Source organism: Morone saxatilis, unplaced genomic scaffold (genome assembly GCF_004916995.1).
Source record: "Morone saxatilis isolate NCDOM2014 unplaced genomic scaffold, NCSU_SB_2.0 Contig4, whole genome shotgun sequence".
NCBI lineage: Eukaryota > Metazoa > Chordata > Actinopteri > Moronidae > Morone > Morone saxatilis.
This window is the reverse complement of record NW_023339984.1, coordinates 4,237,409-4,256,112: the sequence shown is the minus strand read 5'-3', so window position 1 is coordinate 4,256,112 and position 18,704 is coordinate 4,237,409. Positions and strand designations below refer to the sequence as shown.

The 18,704-nt window shown below is 39.2% G+C and overlaps 3 protein-coding genes across 5 annotated transcripts in view; 2 read left to right on the top strand and 1 right to left on the bottom strand.

Annotated features, from left to right (window-relative positions):
• chrnb1l (cholinergic receptor, nicotinic, beta 1 (muscle) like) overlaps positions 1 to 4,280 on the top strand; it is an 18,691-nt gene extending 14,411 nt beyond the window's left edge. Inside the window, exons 11-13 of the mRNA XM_035675719.1 lie at positions 26 to 181; positions 2,740 to 2,804; positions 4,244 to 4,280. Coding sequence (XP_035531612.1) covers positions 26 to 181; positions 2,740 to 2,804; positions 4,244 to 4,280 — 258 coding nt within the window. The remainder of the gene's footprint in view (positions 1 to 25; positions 182 to 2,739; positions 2,805 to 4,243) is intronic.
• A 1,119-nt stretch (positions 4,281 to 5,399) lies between these two features.
• cldn7a (claudin 7a) lies at positions 5,400 to 14,240 on the top strand. Its single transcript, XM_035675490.1, has 4 exons — positions 5,400 to 5,834; positions 9,680 to 9,844; positions 11,847 to 11,931; positions 13,183 to 14,240. Exons 1-4 carry the CDS (start codon positions 5,612 to 5,614, stop codon positions 13,349 to 13,351), a joined length of 642 nt encoding a protein of 213 aa, XP_035531383.1. The 5' UTR covers positions 5,400 to 5,611; the 3' UTR covers positions 13,352 to 14,240.
• Positions 14,241 to 18,528: 4,288 nt separating this feature from the next.
• The window catches only part of si:dkey-112a7.4, a 4,654-nt gene continuing 4,478 nt past the window's right edge, over positions 18,529 to 18,704 (bottom strand). For all 3 annotated transcript variants that reach the window (XM_035675321.1, XM_035675320.1, XM_035675319.1), the window contains exon 3: positions 18,529 to 18,629. In XM_035675321.1, coding sequence (XP_035531214.1) covers positions 18,550 to 18,629 — 80 coding nt within the window. In that variant the 3' untranslated portion in view covers positions 18,529 to 18,549. The remainder of the gene's footprint in view (positions 18,630 to 18,704) is intronic.

Here is an 18,704-nt window from a genome sequence, read left to right as displayed (position 1 = left end):
GTGTGTGTGTGTGTGTTGCCTCCAGATGACAGGAGACTGGCAGTTCATCGCCCTGGTGGTGGACCGTCTCTTCCTGTGGTTGTTTGTCATCATCACCACCCTCGGCACCCTGGCCATGGTTCTTGGATGCAGTTTCAATATAACTGCGACCCTTCCCATTAAAGACAAACAACCACAACCAGCAAACACACACACACACCACAACAACACACACACACACAGATCTGGAACTTTATACATTGTTTGGTTGTCACTTCATCTTGTTGGTGATGTCTGAGATCACCAGATCTGACTTTCCATAAATACTTAATGCCTATTCCATATTTCGATGTCAGCCTGAAATGTTTTGTAAGGTCAGGTAGCCAAAGAAAAGAAAGTAAAGTAGAACCATGTATACAAGCCTGACACGCAACATGATAACAGAATCCATGTAAAGATCTCCTGAAGCTAAATGTATATGGTAACACTCAGTGATTTTGCATTATTTTTTGTCTAAATCATCTATTTAACACATTGTGATCTTCTTTATTTGGGTCTAAATGCTTGAAATACATGTTTCTCAAAAGTGACTGTTTGTTTTATTTAAAGTGCCACCTTCTGTGTGAATGTGCTGGACATTGTGCAGGAATCCATTAGTTTGTGTTTGACTTGTTGGTGACCTCTGCAAGAACAGTGATTACACACAGCGATTGTAATGTTGGCCTTTGGGCAGTTGGGGGCAGTAATATGATGATGATTCAAGAGGTGAGAACACTGCTGTTGAATGAAAACTGGCAAAAAATGGTCTCTATTACATATGAGTATAAGAAGATTTAACCCTAATGTTCTAAAATGGCTTATTGTCACATTATTGTTATTATTTCTACACATACAGCAGTGGGGTCGGTGGGATCTTTAAGCCAATGTCATCAAATCACAGAAGTTAAATGGGATTACTTTGCTGCCCTCTTCAGTGATTGTTGCTAATTTTCTGTCATGTCATGAGCTACACTGTCACCTTATTCATCATTTAAATGATAAATACACCCAAATCTGACTTTCATAAAAACATAATTGACATTTATTTTTGTAATTCTTTAGCTCAAATCACTAATTCATTCAAGAGTCACAGACTTCTTGTACTTGTACACACTGTTAAAATGCTAATTGGTCATCTCTCAGTTTACTCTGTCTGCAGGAAGGAATCTTCTAACTCAAAGTACAAACTGAGGATCATAATTTATTCTTGACCTTGAAAACTGCAGCTGTCTCAGCACATAATCAAAGAAATAGAAATAGAAGTACTGTATAACTTTCTATATGATTAAAGGCTTCAGTGGTGAGTCTTTTAAAGGTGATAATTATAACATCTACTTATTTAGCCTGTCTGATACAGTGAGGGTAACTCTTCAGGTTTTTTGTACAAAATCGACCCATTTTGGATCAATACAGCACTGACACAATGCTGGATTCTTCTACCCAGTATCCAGTATATATTAGAGTTTGAAATATGGAATGGTTGTGAACTGTTCTTTCAGCTGCATTATCACTACTGATAGTTAATAATATAATTATCCTTTTCAGTTTTTTTTTTACATTGTTTAGTACAAGTTACAATACATTTGTGGTTTTAGGATCAACTGAACACTGATAACACTTCTTGTCACAGCTACAAACAAACACAAACAACCCCCAAAATACACACTGCTTCTATTCTTTTATATATCTGTGTCCAGGGGCCCAATGTCTCATAATGTTTCCATGTGGAGTTAACAACAGCAGCTATTCAGGAATATTGTTTCAGCAATAGAATAAGAGTTATTTGTGTAGCATTCATTTATGACACTGACTATCAATAATATGCATTTTATTATAGCCAAGAACCAGGGCTTTAAAGTTGAGCCTGAATACATTTTTGTGTCACCCTTGGGTGAATAACACAATGGTGAAATAACACTGTGTCAAAACAACTCATGGGTGCAGGATAAGGTTAACCCAGTACAGTTCTATAGTGACCCAACTTTTTGTATATGTGTTGGGTCTTTGCGGTGCACTGGCTCGTAGCTGATTAGGTTGTCTTACATTCCACACTTGCACTGTAGCCATTTTCATGCTCACTGAGCTACAGCATAAAGCCACAGAGTCTGTGATTGTATTCATTGTGTCCAAATATGTTTCTGCCCTGCATGTAGCACTTGCCAAGCTCTTGGGAGAAAAAGAACACCTCTCTCTCATTGCCTCAGAGGGACGACGAGAAGAATGAGTCCACAAGACCAAGAACACAGTCTATTGGTCCCGTCCTGCTGCTGCCGCACAAAAGCCAAGTCTTGTTGCATAAGAAGGCTGAAGGTGATAAAGACAGAGGACATGTAGAGAAGGGCGCCATCCCCCTCATTTGCGCACTCTGAGCTTTTCAGGGAAAAGCCGTGGGCCCAGCGTGTTTTATTGCTAATGCCTCAGTGACTTCCAAGGGCACTTAAAGGACTTCAATCATTGGATTTGCACTCCACTTGCTCACTTCAGACCCAGAGGAGGCCTCAGAAATGGGAGGGAGGGCCCCCGAGAGAATGTTGTTAGTGCCCTTCTCTGGGCTGATTTAGCTGTTTTCTTTTTCTGCGCCTATTGAGCGTTGAGCAACGGCTAAAGCAGCAAGACAAATGTGTGTTTACGCTTTTAAAGAAGAAAGTAGTAAAAGGGAAAAGAGGAGAGAGAGCAGAGGGGGGAAAGAGCAATGTTCTTTTTGTGTTCTTTGCGGTCCAGGACCTGGGTGGAAAAGCAGCCAAGAGGACATCAGATAAATCAGGTTACCAGTGGCAACAGCACTGGTAGGCCTGAGACTGGCCCCTGATCATCCTCTTACTCATCTTCCTCTGCTGCTTCTCACCCAACGCTTTGTGCTCACCTTTCTTACCTTCACACATTCATCCTCACCACATTTCCTTCATCTTTCCCTCCCTGACAACTCTTTCAACCCTTAAAACCACCTCTTCCTCCTCTCTTCCTCGCCAACCTCTGTATCAAAGTGAGACAGATTCCTTGAGCTATGGGGTCATTCCTCCCCAGCAACAATAAGGCATTTGTTGGCCTCACCAGCTAAGGCTTGAATCCTGGATACAGTATAGGGGGGAAGAGTTATGGTGAGAGAAGATGTGGGTGAAGGTGCGGTGGAAAGGGCAAGAACGTGAGAAAATGAAAGAACAGTTCAAGGCAGAAGAGCAGTGTTGGAGGAACAGACCTGTGAGAACAGTCTAGCTAAGCCTCATTACATTTTCAACTGTTAATCCAACCAGTAGGTGAGCACATTCCCATTAACCTGGCAGTGGGGATAACTTCCTCCAGGCTTATGGCTTATTACTTCCTCTCCTGTCACTGTAGGGCTATTGTTTAGCCACTGTGTGAAGTCACACACACAGCTGACCTCTGATATGGACAATGCCTGCTATTGTCTGCTGGTTTTTGTCCATTCACTGCTGGACATTGCCACAACTGGCATCTTAATGCACCTAATGGAACTGATCCTATTGTAAGATATTAGTAAGTACACTGTATTAAAAAAAGCACACATTGTTACCGTAAATAAGAAAAGTTGAGAAAACCATAATTTCAAGGCAACTGACTTCACTAATATTTTATAATATTTTAAGTTATAAGTCAAACTCAAAGTTGAATTAAACTAATGATAGTTAATAATAATTCAATTTACTTCTTTAGAAAAACTTGACAAAACAAACTTTGTCCAGAAAACCCATTAAAGTGAACAGTTAATAATTTAATATTTTCATTTGCAAATATTTAATTTTCAATAATCAAAATAATGATTCTGGTTCACTGCTCAATGAACACTTTTATACTCACAATTTTAGGTCGGTAAAATCTTTTTTTTTCTGTTTATTTCAAACGTAAAAGTTTGAGTTTGACGGCAGTTGCCTTAAAATGATGGTTTTCTCAACTTTTCTTTATTTTTTTACGGCTTCTTCTTCTCCTTCCTAACATTGTAGTCCTGAACCAGGGATTTCTCCCAGAATCTAACAAACGTCTCTCCTGTAGCTCCTCAAGTTCCCTGTATGAGCTCAGATCCACGCCGTCCTCTAATTTGACTAAAGATGTGTCAACACAATGGATTTTAAAGTAGTGTAAGCATGTAAAACTGACTGTTTTAGGTTTCTTTATGATAACATCCAGTGTGCCATAATATGAATATAGTATAGTTATACAGAAACCATCTTCTCTTCCTATCTCATTCCTATCTCAATCTCTCCTCTAGGACTTCCTCCTCCATTGCCACTCAGGTGCTAAGCTGAAGGTGAGCCTGACTGGATTCACTTCATATTCTGGATGGCACAGATAATGGCCTCTCTGACAGCAATAAATCATTCATCAGTCCATCAGTCCATCAGGTATCTAAATGCCACCCAACATTTTCAACAGGAAAGTCAGATTGTTTGAACATACTCTGCTTTTGGTGTTTTCTAGTGATATTTACTGCTTTGGTACACCTTTTAAACCAAAAGCCAGCAGCAACAAAGATTTCCCTTTTAAAATTAACCTTTTTTTGAAGTCTTACAAAGAACAGACGAAGCGAACTGCTCGGATGAACATTTAATCTTTCCACTCTTACCCAGTGGTTGCCCTCATTACCAGGTCACTAACAACAGAGAGGTTGTGAATCTGCTCTGAGCCGGTGATTGGTGATCTGTGGTAAAAGGACGGTTAGGAGTTTAGTCTACTTTGCACAGAGACGGGGACCTGAGTTACAGCATCAATCTGGGTCAGTGGTATACTGTAGCCTGTATTAACTGTGAATTGTATGCACACACACCCTTTCTAGACTACAGTAGAAGGGAAAGAATATTTAGTGTCAAATTCATAAATGATACTAGAGCAACATTATACTTGAATGATACTAAAATAAATATAAAATAACCTTATTTCTCTCTTTTATTCCCTTGTTAAGAAGATTTATAACTTTTTTTATAAACTGATAATCATATTGAAGTCTTTATCTTCAGCACATAATGCTTATATAGAGGTAAATATTCAAACTCCATGTCATGTTTTCTGTGGCTTTAGCATAACATTTTAAATAATTATTGAAGCTGCCATATGCAGATAGAGTAAGCCTGACACCTAACAGCAGTACATACACTTACTTACTAATTTAAAAAGAAGTTGAGTGTGTTTGGACAGTGTAATAATGTAGCCACTGAAGTATGTGACACGGTTGTAAAGGTTATGGATTGATAAAGAGAAAGTGTTGAGTGGAGAGACAACCTGTTGCTTTGCTTGAAGCTGAGGGGGCTTTTCCCAGCAGCTACTCCCCTACTACCACAGAGACTCGCATCTCCATGCATCAGCAGGCATGATAATTACACACCCACTTCACACCATCACCCACATCTCCTCGGATGCCCAACCCCGACTCAAGACCCCCGGTACACAACTCAGGAGCACACGGACACTAACAGCTGCTTTATTTTGTATTTATTTTTCATATTGTGCATCATTTAAAGACAATTAACAAATCTTAATAGAAATATCTGGAGCTGTGTTGTCTGCAGAGGAGGAGAGGGATCCAGCATCCACTGACAGCCATTCAAAAGTTCATTTAAAGAAGGAGACTTTTTGGAGAGGGATGGCCAACTCCGGTATTCAGCTGTTGGGCTTTTTCCTGGCGCTCATCGGCATCGTCGGACTGATCATCGGGACTATTCTGCCGCAGTGGAAGATGTCCGCGTACATCGGGGACAACATCATCACAGCGGTGGCCATGTACCAGGGGCTGTGGATGTCATGCGCCTTCCAAAGCACCGGACAGCTCCAGTGCAAAATCTACGACTCCATCCTGCAGCTCGACAGTGAGTAGCGCGCTATGACTGGGGGCGCTATGTAATGAAATGTCAATCATCACCACTAAAGCTGCTTATTAAAGCTCCAGCAGCCAGTGGTGGAATGCAACCGAGCGCATTCACTCAGGTGCTGTACTTGGTACTTGTAGGCCTTTGTGCTACTATCTACTTCTACTCCAACACATTTTGGAGGCAAATATTGTTCTTTTTACTCCACTACATTTATCTGGCAACTTTAGTTACTCTGCAGACTTAGATTATTAATAAAAATACACGTAAACTAATAAGTTTTGATATTATTATAGGATCTACCCAGCAGTAATTTAAATTAGCTCTGACTTTACCTGCTTCAACATTTAAGTGATAAACACATTAATGCATCACTAAGTATAATACAGTAATGTAATATAGGGCCTACACTATTCTGAAATGGGCCATTCTACATCCTTTTTGGTACTTAAAATATATTGTGATACTAATACTTTTGTGCTTTTCTTCAAAGCAAGGACCTTTCATTTTGTGTTAATTCTGGCGGCCCCTGTGCCAAAAACTGTAGTGTTTCTACAGTTTCATTGATTTCAAGGGTTATTATTTTTTATAAATTTCCTGAGAATACTTCTGTTATGATTTGGTGCTATACAAACAAAATCGAATTGAAGAAAATTGAATCTGACCTGATGGCAGGCATTTCGAATAAGTATAAAGAAGCAGCCAATGGACTCACTGATGGTCTTATTTGTTTATGTAGGTCATATAGAAGCACATGCCTTAAATTTAGACTGACGTTTAAGTACCATTTTGAATACGGGACCTTTATATTATCTACGATTTTGACACTGTAGTATTGCTACTTCCCCTCAAGTAAAACATCTAATACTTCTTCCTCTGTTGCCAGCAGCTGATACAAACTGAAATTCCCTCTGTTAGAGCAGCAGGTTGATCAGTCTGTTATTCATGACTTCAGCTCTCCACCTGGAGACCCAGGTGCTCCATCAAAGCTTCACCTGTGTGAGACCTCAATAGACCACACTGTTATCACTGATTAAGTTTGCCACCTCAGGGTATGAGCTGCTCATCACGCCGTAATTACCAGCATGGACACTGGACACACACACACACACACACTCTGCTATCAGCTATTACACTCCACTGTAATCTGTCACTACAGTGGGACATTGTCTTCTACCAGAAGGCTTCCTGTTATAAAGACAGTGGATGGTTCCAGGAGAGAAAAAGCTTAAAAGGAATTGAAAAGATTCATCTCTGTTCCTAAAAGCATTCCTTAGAAAACTTCACCCACACATTGTCACATTCTGGGAAACCCTCCCACCACACCTCCCAACATTCCCTGAGCACTCACACTTCAACACATACAGTAGATGATGCCTTTTCCAAGTTTCAAGAGCTAATTATGTGATCCATGGTGAAACCTCTTTGATGAGTGACATCTTCAAGACAGTCATTGCATCTTTCGTCACTATGGCCGTGCCTTTGTGAATGTATAGCCCAAATTTATCCTGAGATCTAGGTGAACTTTATATACTCATTATGAAATAATAACTACATTGTAAACACTACAAACGTTATTGTAAGATGTTTCCAAAGTAATCAGTTTCAAACATTCATAGGAAGGGTGACCATGGTAACTCCACTGCTGAAGCACAGGCATCTGAACAATCTACTGAACCCCAGCCAACACACATACACACAATGGCTTCAAAACAGTTTTAAGTGCACACTTATTCAAAGCAAACTGTTGTAACACTTTGTTATTGTTGTTAATAGCATTTTCCCTCCTTGAATTTCCCTCAGGATAAATAAAGTATATATCTATCTATCTATCTAATAAGTGCAAGAATCCTGCAGACTTTTGGCCTCGTTTGTTGACATATTAGAGGTGGGGCTTGGCTTTTGAAGTAATTTCAACCCGTCTCTTCTTTGACAGACAGAAACTTTTTTTTGCTAATTTTAATTGAAAACTGAGAATTTCTCTGCTGATATATATGACAGTATCTATTTTCTTTTGTTTAGATATCTCATTTATATACTAGCTATAGTATTAACTGCAATATATACGGTAGGCTTAATGCTAACCTGGATTAAGTAGGAAAAGCTGGCAACCAGTCTTGGGCCTCAGACCCTTAGGGGCCCCATCAGTTGGTTACCAATATGCACATTTGTTTTAGAAAGAGCTGGACTTTGAAGGTCCAGTGTGTAACATTTAGAAGATCTAGCAACAGAAATGGAATATAATATCCATAGGTATGTTTTCATTAGTGTATCATCTCACCCCTTTTTTCACTACCACCATAGTTTCTCCCTTGCACTTTGCATGGGGAGGGTGAAGTGAGTGAGTTGCAATCTGAAACTACACTGCTAGATGCTACCAAATCCTACACACTGGACCTTTAACAATAATATCACTAAAGTGTTAATTTAATTAACAAAAAACAAGTAGGGCTTTAATTGGGTCTTGCATTATCACCTGTCTTGTCTATCTGTCTTGTAAAAGGCCATATTAAAAAATGTATTGTGCAAACTGTTAAATAAATTGGTGTTTTATTAAATTACCTCAAACAGGAGTTTTATAGGGACGCACAGCTAGTTTTTGCCCCCAAATGGGCTGTGGCCTAATGGATTTCCTGTGGTGTTGTGATTGGCTAAGGTGATGTTATTTCTATTATACAGTTGTGTATGACTTTGCATACAGTATGTCAGCTTACATTTGTTATACAGTGTTGTAGCAGTTTATATGAGAAAAGCTAGTAGCTTCTGCTGCTGTGAAGTGTTATAAATATAGTATTGGTCTCGTTGACACTAAAAAGAACACTATGGCTAACATGTTTTTGTATTTTAACATATATAGCACATTTGGCACCACTTAATTTTATGTTTTCTTAGTGTAGAGTTTAAAATGTTGCAGTAATAATCTAAACACTGAAACAAACATCCCCTCCTCCAGGATTTACTTTTACTTTGTGAAGCAACTGTAAAGCTGCCACAGTAGCAATAATGAGAACAGTGTGCTCTAACGCCAAGTCAGGATACTGTGCATCTCACTCTATACTTGCACTTACTATATAATCCACCCTATTGTTTCCCATGTCTCACTATTTCTTTATTTTTTCACTCTCTCTCTCTCTCTCCCTCTCTGCATCCTCTGCCTCTCTCTACCATCCTTCCGTTCCTCCCTCGCTGCTGGAGGGTTTTGTTTGTTTGGGGCAGGACAGGGACGGCCTAGACTGGCACAGACTGGTTCTAGGTGGACAGAGGAGGGGAGACAAAGAGGGCCGGGGGGGGATGTGATAGGTTTATAGGATGAGGAGGAGGGAGGGGGGGCACTGACAGATGAGGATCCTAACAGTAGTGTTTCAGCAGGCCTCCACCTCTCAAACAGCAACAGATGGGAGGGAGATGGTGTAAAAGATAGAGCGTGAGATGTGTTTCTTTCTTTCTGTTTGTGTGTGCTGGTGTGTGTTCATGTGTATCCCATGGTTCCTCTTCCAGGAAAAGCTCACATTAAAATGTACCAACAGGCTAATGTGAATGTAATTCACAACCTCTGGACACACACATAAAGCCTCTCTGATAGGTCAAGGTCTGTTTATTAGTCCTTCTTATCATTTCCCAGTTTGTGCTTCCAGATTTGCACTTTGCATATATAGTAGGATTGATTGCTTGACTTTGGGTGGTCTTTGTGTTTATGCAAAGTGCTGTATTTTTTTAATATACTTTTTTAAGCTACACTCCCACATTCCACAAAACAAAAGGCCATCTATTCACATGCCTCCCCTAATGGAATCAACACACTCTTCCAGTACTCTTCTCATACTTTTTTCCCCCTTCTGCTGCAGGTTCGCTTCAGGCAACTCGTGCCTTGATGATAGTTGGCATCATTGTTTCCATAGCAGGTCTGGGCGTGGCCTGTATGGGAATGAAGTGCACCACCTGTGCAGGGAGTGACAAACTACGCAAGTCCCGCATCGCCATGACAGGAGGCATCATCCTACTAGTGGGAGGTGAGGATGCAAATGTGCCTTTAGAAATGTTACCCATACTACTTATAGTGTGTAGTCTGGATAAAGCACTTTCTTATTCCACAATGGCCAACATTTGCTTGATGTCAGACGTAAACGTGCATCCCCAAAAAGTTCTAAAACTATGAACCATAAAAAAATAAACAATTTATTCTTACATTAACAACCACACATTACACATGATCACACAATATGACAACACTGCTGTTGGGTTGTGTGCAAATACTCATGGCACATGGACAAGAATTGAAGAGATGCCACTATAAAAGGATAGATAGATCACTATAATTACTCTAAAACATATATAAAGGATTTGTGGACTGTTTTGTTTTGTTCTTATCTTGGTTAGAGTGCTCTCAACCACTCATAAAATGATATCTTATGTAAGAGATAAGAAAAAATAAGGAAACAACAGAAATCAATGGGTACTAACAAAATAAGAACCAATCATGGATACAAACAAAATAAAGGACAAATAAAATATAGAGGACATTTGTGAGCCATTACCCTGTAATGTCCTCCTTTAATTAGTCACAACCTGTAAGTCTTATATTTTACAGAAGCTTGTGGTAAACTTGTGATGCATAACGATTCTTTACAGTGACAGAAATACAGAGCTTTAAAGTGGCTCTCACATCATTTACAATTTTGGAAACATCTTTCAAACAAGAGGGAACAACAGCTTGCACTCCACTCCATTTCCACTGTTTACTATTCGCAATGTTTACTGTAGCTACTGTTAATTGTATACTGTTCATTTTATAAATGATATACATACATAATACTTTATATCTATTTTTTATCTTATTTTTGATTCTGTTCTTGAAGGTCAGGGTTGTTTAATTTTAGTTAATGTATAGTTTTGTATTTTGTATGCTACTGGATGTTGATTTGCCTCGGATAAAGGTTCTTATCTATCATATCATATTATTATTCTATCTATCATCTATCTTATCATCTATCTATCATCTATCTATCCGTATCTATCTATTCTATCTATCTATCTGTCTGTCTGTCTTGGTCTGTCTGTCTGTCTGTCGTATCGTATCTATCATCTATCTATCTATCTATCATCTATCTATCGTATCTATCTATCTATCTATCATCTATCCTATCTATCTATCTATTTATCTATTCTATCCTATCTATCTAGCAGCTCTGTGAGACTGTAGTTTAGGCTATTTTGAGCTTAATGCTAATGTCAGCATGCTAACATGCTCACAGTGATAATGCTACCATGCTGATGTGATGCAGATATAATCTTTACCATGTTTTCCATCTTAGTTTAGAGTGTGCTAACATTTGCCCTAAACACAAAGTAAAGTTCGCAGGTCATCGGTCATAAACTGCTGTATGGAAAGTTAATTTCAGTCTGGACCAAAGTGGTGGACTGAGTGACAGACTGAAATACTGCATACATACTCTACATACTGCAGAACCACATCGCTGGTGGCTAAAAATATGTTCAGTCTACCAATCTGTGCTGCGTGGCTTTGGTGAAATATAGCTATTTATGAACCAGCTGACTTTTGACCTCATGACACAGCCTCTGTATGGGACCTGCTGCATGCTAATCTATATTATCCTCTATGGGGCCTATGATAATCAATACAGAACTGGAAACATAATATTTCATTAAAACCAACCCAAACTGCCATCATCATCACATTCCTGCTTAGATCTACATCATACAGCAGTTAGGTGGAGGTTTGATCCCCAGCCCGAAAAGCTTTCCTCCCACTCTTCTGCTCCGGCCCTCCAGAGGTCATTAGACTGAATGAGACCAGTCCTCCTGGCACTGATTCGAACACAAGAGGTCTAACTGGCTGAGAGGAGAACAGAAACACTAAAAGCTAATTGTGCTGGAGTCAATAGCTTGCCGCCTGGTGCCTGTAAAGGGGATAAAAGCATGTCTACCCTCTCAGGTTGTGATGATGTGCTGATGGACTGATTGATCTTTGTTGTTGACTTTCTCTCCTCTCAGGGCTGTGTGCCATCGTAGCGTGCTCCTGGTTTGCTCACAATGTGATCCGGGCTTTCTATAATCCCTACACTCCAGTCAACACTAAGTAAGTGACCCAAAAACACACCGTGTTCAAGTACTGTAATTTACTCTATCTCTAGAATGAATGTCACAGTATTCCTTTAGACATTGATTCCTAGAGATAGATTCCAGTGTAATATCTGTCACTTGAATTAGCTACTGCCAGGAGATAGTTGGCTTAGCATAAAGAGTGAAAGCAGGGGAAAACAGCTATCCTGGCTCTGTCCAAAAAGGTAGAAAAAACACACCTAGCTGCACCTCTAAAGCCCACTAATGAACATTTTATGTCTTGTCTTTATAAGTAGTAAAAATAAAAACCCTAATACAAAAAGTGACTTTCTTTGGAAAGAGCCAGGCTAGCTGTTTCCCCATGTCTTTTTTATTCTTGTCTTTATGATAAATGTTTCTTTTGAGCATTATTTTGAAGTGTGAATTTATACTTCTAAATTGCTACATTCCAGAGGGAGTTGTACTTTTTTACTCCATTTTACCCTATATTTATATTCATTGGACATTTATTGTTACTATTGTCACTGTGCAGATTAAGACTTCACATTGAAAAAATATAATCATCTAATAATATATGATGCATTTGTATAGATCATACTACCAGACAGTTGTTAAAATGAGCACCACCTCAACCAGCAAATGCTGCTTGCAGATTATTGAATCATTAATAAATAATATTATAATAATATTACAGTAATTCTGCACATTCTGAGTAATTTCACTTTTGATACCTGAGTTAATTTTAATGATAATTCTGTAAATTTACTTAAGTATAATAAGCAGAACGTTTATTTTAAGTTAATAAATTGCTGTATTGCTGCTTAAAGGGAGATTATGTAATCTAAGACATCACACTTTCTTCTTCTTACAAATTAAAAGTTCAGTTCATAAGCAATAAAACACACCCTTGATCAAGTCAATACACTCAGAGGTGTTACAGTCTTACTCGGTCTGGTATGAGGCCGGTCTTATGGAGGCTAATGTTATCAAAATTAGATAGATACTGCTGTAACTGACATTACAGAGTCAATTTACTGGCTTTAGGACTCTACATTTTCAACATTTAACAACACCCCATAAATGACACCTGTGGCCACTTTTAGCTTTCAGTTAAATACCTGAATACATCTTCCATTGCAGGATTGAATGCTCAATTTAATTTTAAACTAAGCTGATGAGATACAAATTTTCTTTATGTGTGACAGCAAAATGGGAAAAAAAGCTTTTATTTAGAAATAATAAAATAATTCCATCTTGTCTGCCCCAGGTTTGAGTTTGGCGCCGCCATCTTCATCGCCTGGGGCGGCTCCCTCCTAGATGTCCTGGGCGGAGCCATGTTGGCCGCTTCCTGTCCACGAAAGAAACACGTAGCTAAGTACCCGTCCATGGCCAGTTCCCGCTCTGGTCCGCCGAGCAGCACTAAAGAATACGTCTGAGAGCGCCCCCTACAGCTTGGGACTCCAACAGAAGTTGACAGAGAAGTCTCCCCTCCCTCTTTTTTTGCAGCCCCAGCGAGGAGTAAAACTGAAGATTTATGGGAAGTTGTGAATTGTAGAAGAATTACTGAAATGGGACTTTCTTTCTTTTTTTGTTCAAGCAGGTCTTTGATAACCCCCCATTATCGCGCACCACTCTCAATTGTTTGATGAATGATGTCTCTCACCCCGTCCACACATTCCACAATTGTTTACAAGTGATCTTCACAAATACATTATAATTGGATCCCCTGACTTAATAGACAAGCCCCTGGGGTGTAACCTCTTGAATTGTAGCCTAAATGGTGGATTATAGCCAACGCTTGCACCTCTGTGTTAGAACCAGCATCTATTAGCATTTGCCATGTAATTGAAAGTAATCTATTCCAGTTAGGTGGCTAGGCTGCGACTCAGGGGTTCTGTACAACAGAGACACAGGGTGACAATACAGTGTTTTATATAAACCGTTGGTGGTTCTAAAATAGATGTTAGGATGAGCAGGGTGTGACTTTACACACAGGGCTCAGTGTGTAGGGTGACCCTATCACACAGGCCTTCTACTACAAACACCTACCACAGGCCCCGTAGCTCTTCATACCAGTCTGTTACAAACCCTGCTCGGATATGAAATATTTTATCATGTAGTCACTGTGCCGTTATCGCTCTAACAGCTTCCATATCAGCCACTATGAGATTAAACTGCCTGTATTTATTTTGTCAACCGTAGGGTGAAGTCGTTGCTCCTGTGTAGATTTATATAATTGGTAGTTCACCAGTTCTAGCTTTCAGAGATTATAGAGTCGTATTTTTATTAAGACTCTATTTTTTTTAAATGTCATAGTTTTATACATTTGGCTTATGTACTGTAGCAGATAATGGTGTAATGAATGAAAGAACATTTTTAACATGTCCAACAAATAAAAAGACACTGCAACATTGTTAATTGTGTGGTGGTTGTAGTTTTTTTCTTCATTGTTAGAAACAAAGACTGCCCCCACTCCCCATTAAAGACAGCAAAATGGAAAACAACCAAATTTTTCATTAGCATAAAATCAAATTTTAAAGTCAGTCTCCACTCAGAAATCTGGCTACTACGGCTACTACAGTCACAAATGAACCCACCATGCCACCAAGGACGGATTCCTTTTTATCTTTTTTCAGTTGCTAATTCAGTTATGTCTTTATGTGTTATGTATTTTTTTTTAATTGTTTTTAACAATCATACATACTTATTACAAATTGAGTGTTTTCTTGTCCCTGATGCTTGGCCATTGTTCAATTAGACTAGACTCTAGGTTTAGTGTATATTATATACTATACTATATCTAGTGTATAATGGTGTATATTTTTTTAGTTTTCTAGCATGCTTTAAAATCAAGAAGGCCACCACTGCACTAGTGAACTCCTTTAATATTAATTAAGTGTTGCATGGAGTGTTGCAGTTTTTCACTCTGACCACCAGAGGGCGCTCTTCATTAAGCTGAACACTACTATATTATTAGATTTAAATTCCTTAGTATTAAATGTCACAAAACATAGACAGATATATTTAAATGTATAATAAAGATTATGTAACATAAATATGAAGACACTTTATCCTTTATAAATGTAAACACTGTGAATGTGTATTTCCCCCGAAACAAATTCCATTACTGAAGACTTCAGATTAGACTCTATATTATTTGGTCCAACTTGGTCCAGTCAGCTGGAACAGAAATGAGGAGTTTAACTGGTGAAGCTCAGACACCAGGGCTGCTTTTCGTCACCCTAACGTGTCTCATTTTCCTCACTTGCTTCCTTTCCTTGCATCTGAGCTCCTCTCAGCGAGAGTTGCCCACAGAACAATTTCTAAACCTGCAGGTGCAGCATTTTTACATCACGCCCACACCACTTGATAAAAGACTTTCCTCGCTGTCAGCTCCTCCAGAAGCCTCCTCTCTCCTCCAGGTGCATTTAAGGAATTATTGTAAGTTAGTGTAATGAAAAGCTCCCCCATGACTCATTGTTATCTCCACTCCTTCCTCTGTAAGTCACTGTGACATACACCTTTCCTCCACACTCCCAGTGACAGACAGCACCTGAGGCCAGTAGCAAAGTTATTCACTTTGAGTAAACTTGTTTGCTACATGTTTGCTGGTTGGTGGGTTTTGAACATTTAATTGGCATCCATTAAGTCGTTGTATGAAGTACCAACATACAACCCCCAGCTTTGAAGGATGATGTTGTCTTTTGTTGGTTTAGAAAAATGTCCTACTTGTTAAGGCAAGAAAACTATTTAAAAACCACTCTTGGATTAGTTGGAAAATGCACTGTCACTACGCTGAAAACAGGGCTGTTTTTCTGAGCTCATGAAAAGGTGATCATAAGAGGGACGTACTCACAGGACAGCCTACAAAGATCTTATAGCATATGATGCATAGACGAGGGCAGCCCATCCGGGTACTCCCCTTTTGGGTGAAAGCAGTCCCTCTAATATGACTGGCAGCAAATGTATATTCCGAGGTCTTTGCCAATTTAATACTATAAAATAAGAATACTGTATTGCATTTTAGCTATTAAGAGCCTAAATCCAGGCAAACAGTGATTTAAACTCTCTTTATGTGAATTATTAAGGTTAAAATACACTGCTCCACACTGTCAAACCAAACTTTTCAAGCCCTTCCTGAACTCATTCAGAAGTTAAATTTATAACTACTTAACTTACTGTTAATGGTGTAGAAGTTACTGTTTACTGGTGGAAATACACCTTGGAGTGCAGCCAGGACATCTGCCATAACCGCCCGTCGACCTCTCCTAACAGGACCTGCCATGTTTAGGGTCCTGTCACATGTTTCACCTACTGATCCACAGTCACTGTTTGCATATTCTCTAAAGATTGAGCTTTACATTTAGCGACCCATTTAGATTTGACATTTATTTTTTACATATAAATATTTTGTTAACAATTCCATTTAACATATGTAACACATATTTCTGTATAAAATGTGAGAAAGTGCTAAATATAACCAAATTATAACCAAATTAGTATATTATATCCCTTATGTCTGGAGGGGTCTTTAAGCATACAGTATTTAAATATGTGTACCAGCCTACTCCATATATTGCCTGAAATTTGCATTAGGCCACGTCACGCAACTGTAATATTCTCTCTGGTTGGACATCTTAAAAACGCTTTGCATGGCAACTGGCACTGGCATGCCTACTGTGATGTCTGTGACTCAACTGCATCACTGAAAAGCTCGATTTCTCAGAGAAAAAGAGACGACTAGTATTTTTGGACGAGCTTGGAGCCTCTCTCTACATTTGCATCACACTTAAAACAGCAGTTAACCTTCACATGGGACTCGTTATGGATGAATGAGAAATGAACAGAAACTTTATTTTGAAATTTGCACTCTGCAGCCATGCTTTCTATGAGTTTAATGTGTGTTTAATTTATAAAAAAAAGTTATATGACTCCATTTGATGTTTTAGAAGACAAGTGCACCAGAACACCAGAGAAAAACTGTAAATCAGTGCAGTTAAAGTACATCCAGTGAACACAAAAACACGACGATTCCACAAAGATTCATCTTTTATTTCCCGAGATGCATTAAGAAAAGTCGACCATTTCCATGCAAATGGTAAACCACAACCCAAACAGCGATCTTTGAATCATGAGCTGTGAAATGCAGCGCTTCCATGACGCAAAAACAGTAAAAGTGAACTAGTAACAATTTCACAGCCAACTAAGTAACATGACATCAGCATGAGCCTTTACAGACAATAATATGTCATTTCAAGGTCCACTGCAATTTTTAAAAAACAAAACGCAAACAACATCAGTGTTAAGATTGTCTCAGCAGTGAGAGCTCATGCTTGTTTTCATGATCTCATACTGTAATTATAAAGTAGAGGTCGACATTAGCTTTAAATAGTTCACCTGAACCTGAAAGACACTGTGAAGCCATACGGGTGTAAGCTCAACGAGCAGACGGCTGCTGTGTAACTTCACATAAAGTAAGTGCTGTTCATCATGACGTGTCTGTGTGCCAATCCATTTTAATCATCAACCTGACATCGCATCGAATGTCATTTGGCAATTTATTCAAAACATTTTGAACTGTCTTTTTTTTTTAATCACAGTTGTCTGGCCAACTGGGAAACCCTGTGTTTCCAAAACAAACAGAACCTTCATAAATCTGTGGTTGTTTACGATATTTTACTGCCGAGTCTGCAGATCGCTTAAAGCTTAGGAAAATGTTGACTCAGCGCGATTTAAAGAGCATAACGGTGGCGTGGCTCGAAATACTACTACATAGCCCTTAATAAACAGGATACCAGTTACGTGTTTTTGATGCTTTAACAGACTCCATGCATAGAATTCTGCAACATGTCACTGCACATAACAGGCATTCCCACAAAGTGCACCATTTGGAAACATAATAAAATCTCAGTTATAGAAGCAATTTCCGTTCAGAAACAAGTAGAAAACATGTAGAAGCCATAACAACACAACAAAGTGCTTCTTCTCATTTTTTTTTAAACAATAAATAATTAGCAGTAGTTTTTTTTTCCTTCACTGTAAATAGCGAGCTTCCATCCACTGGATAATAGTACACCACTTTCATCAGTGTGAGAGTAGAGAATGATAGTCATTGCACAACCAAAAGCTTAACATTTCACCCGTGTGGTACACACATTAACAGGCGTGTGTCCCCCCCCCCCCNNTGTGTCCCCCCTCCCCCACGGCCAATCAGAAACCCTCGTCCGGAAAAACAGGCAGGTGAGAAGCTGCTTTTCATCTAACGCTTTGCTCAGTGCAACTTTAGAAACGTAGCCCTTGTTAAGAAGCTTTGAAAAATATAGACACTTCCTCCAAAACCTTTCTCGAGTCCTGAAAGTCTACCGCCTACCGAGGTATAGAGTAGAGGGCCGATGCAATACAATTCATTCACAGTCTGACCAAAGGAGAGTTTAAATAAACACTATGTACAATCAGGGCCTGTAGGCTTCAGTTGGCGCTAAATGAGCCGTGTTTTTTGTGCCGTTTGTGCAGCCATCAGAAGAAGCTTCAGTAGGACACTTGGACAGGCTCGAGGCCAACATCACTGACGGGGAGTTTTGGCGTCCCGGGGGATTTTCCTTTTTTCTTTCCCTTTGGCACTTCTTGGTGAAGTTTAGGAGATGGGCGACAGGGATACAGGACACTGCCCGTTGTTGTTCATGATGTCATCCAAGTCTTCATCCTCCAAGTCCACTGTGGAGGGAAGGTCAAAGGTCAGGAATGTGTGCCTCTAGGTGAGGAATGCATTGATACTAATACCAGCAGAAA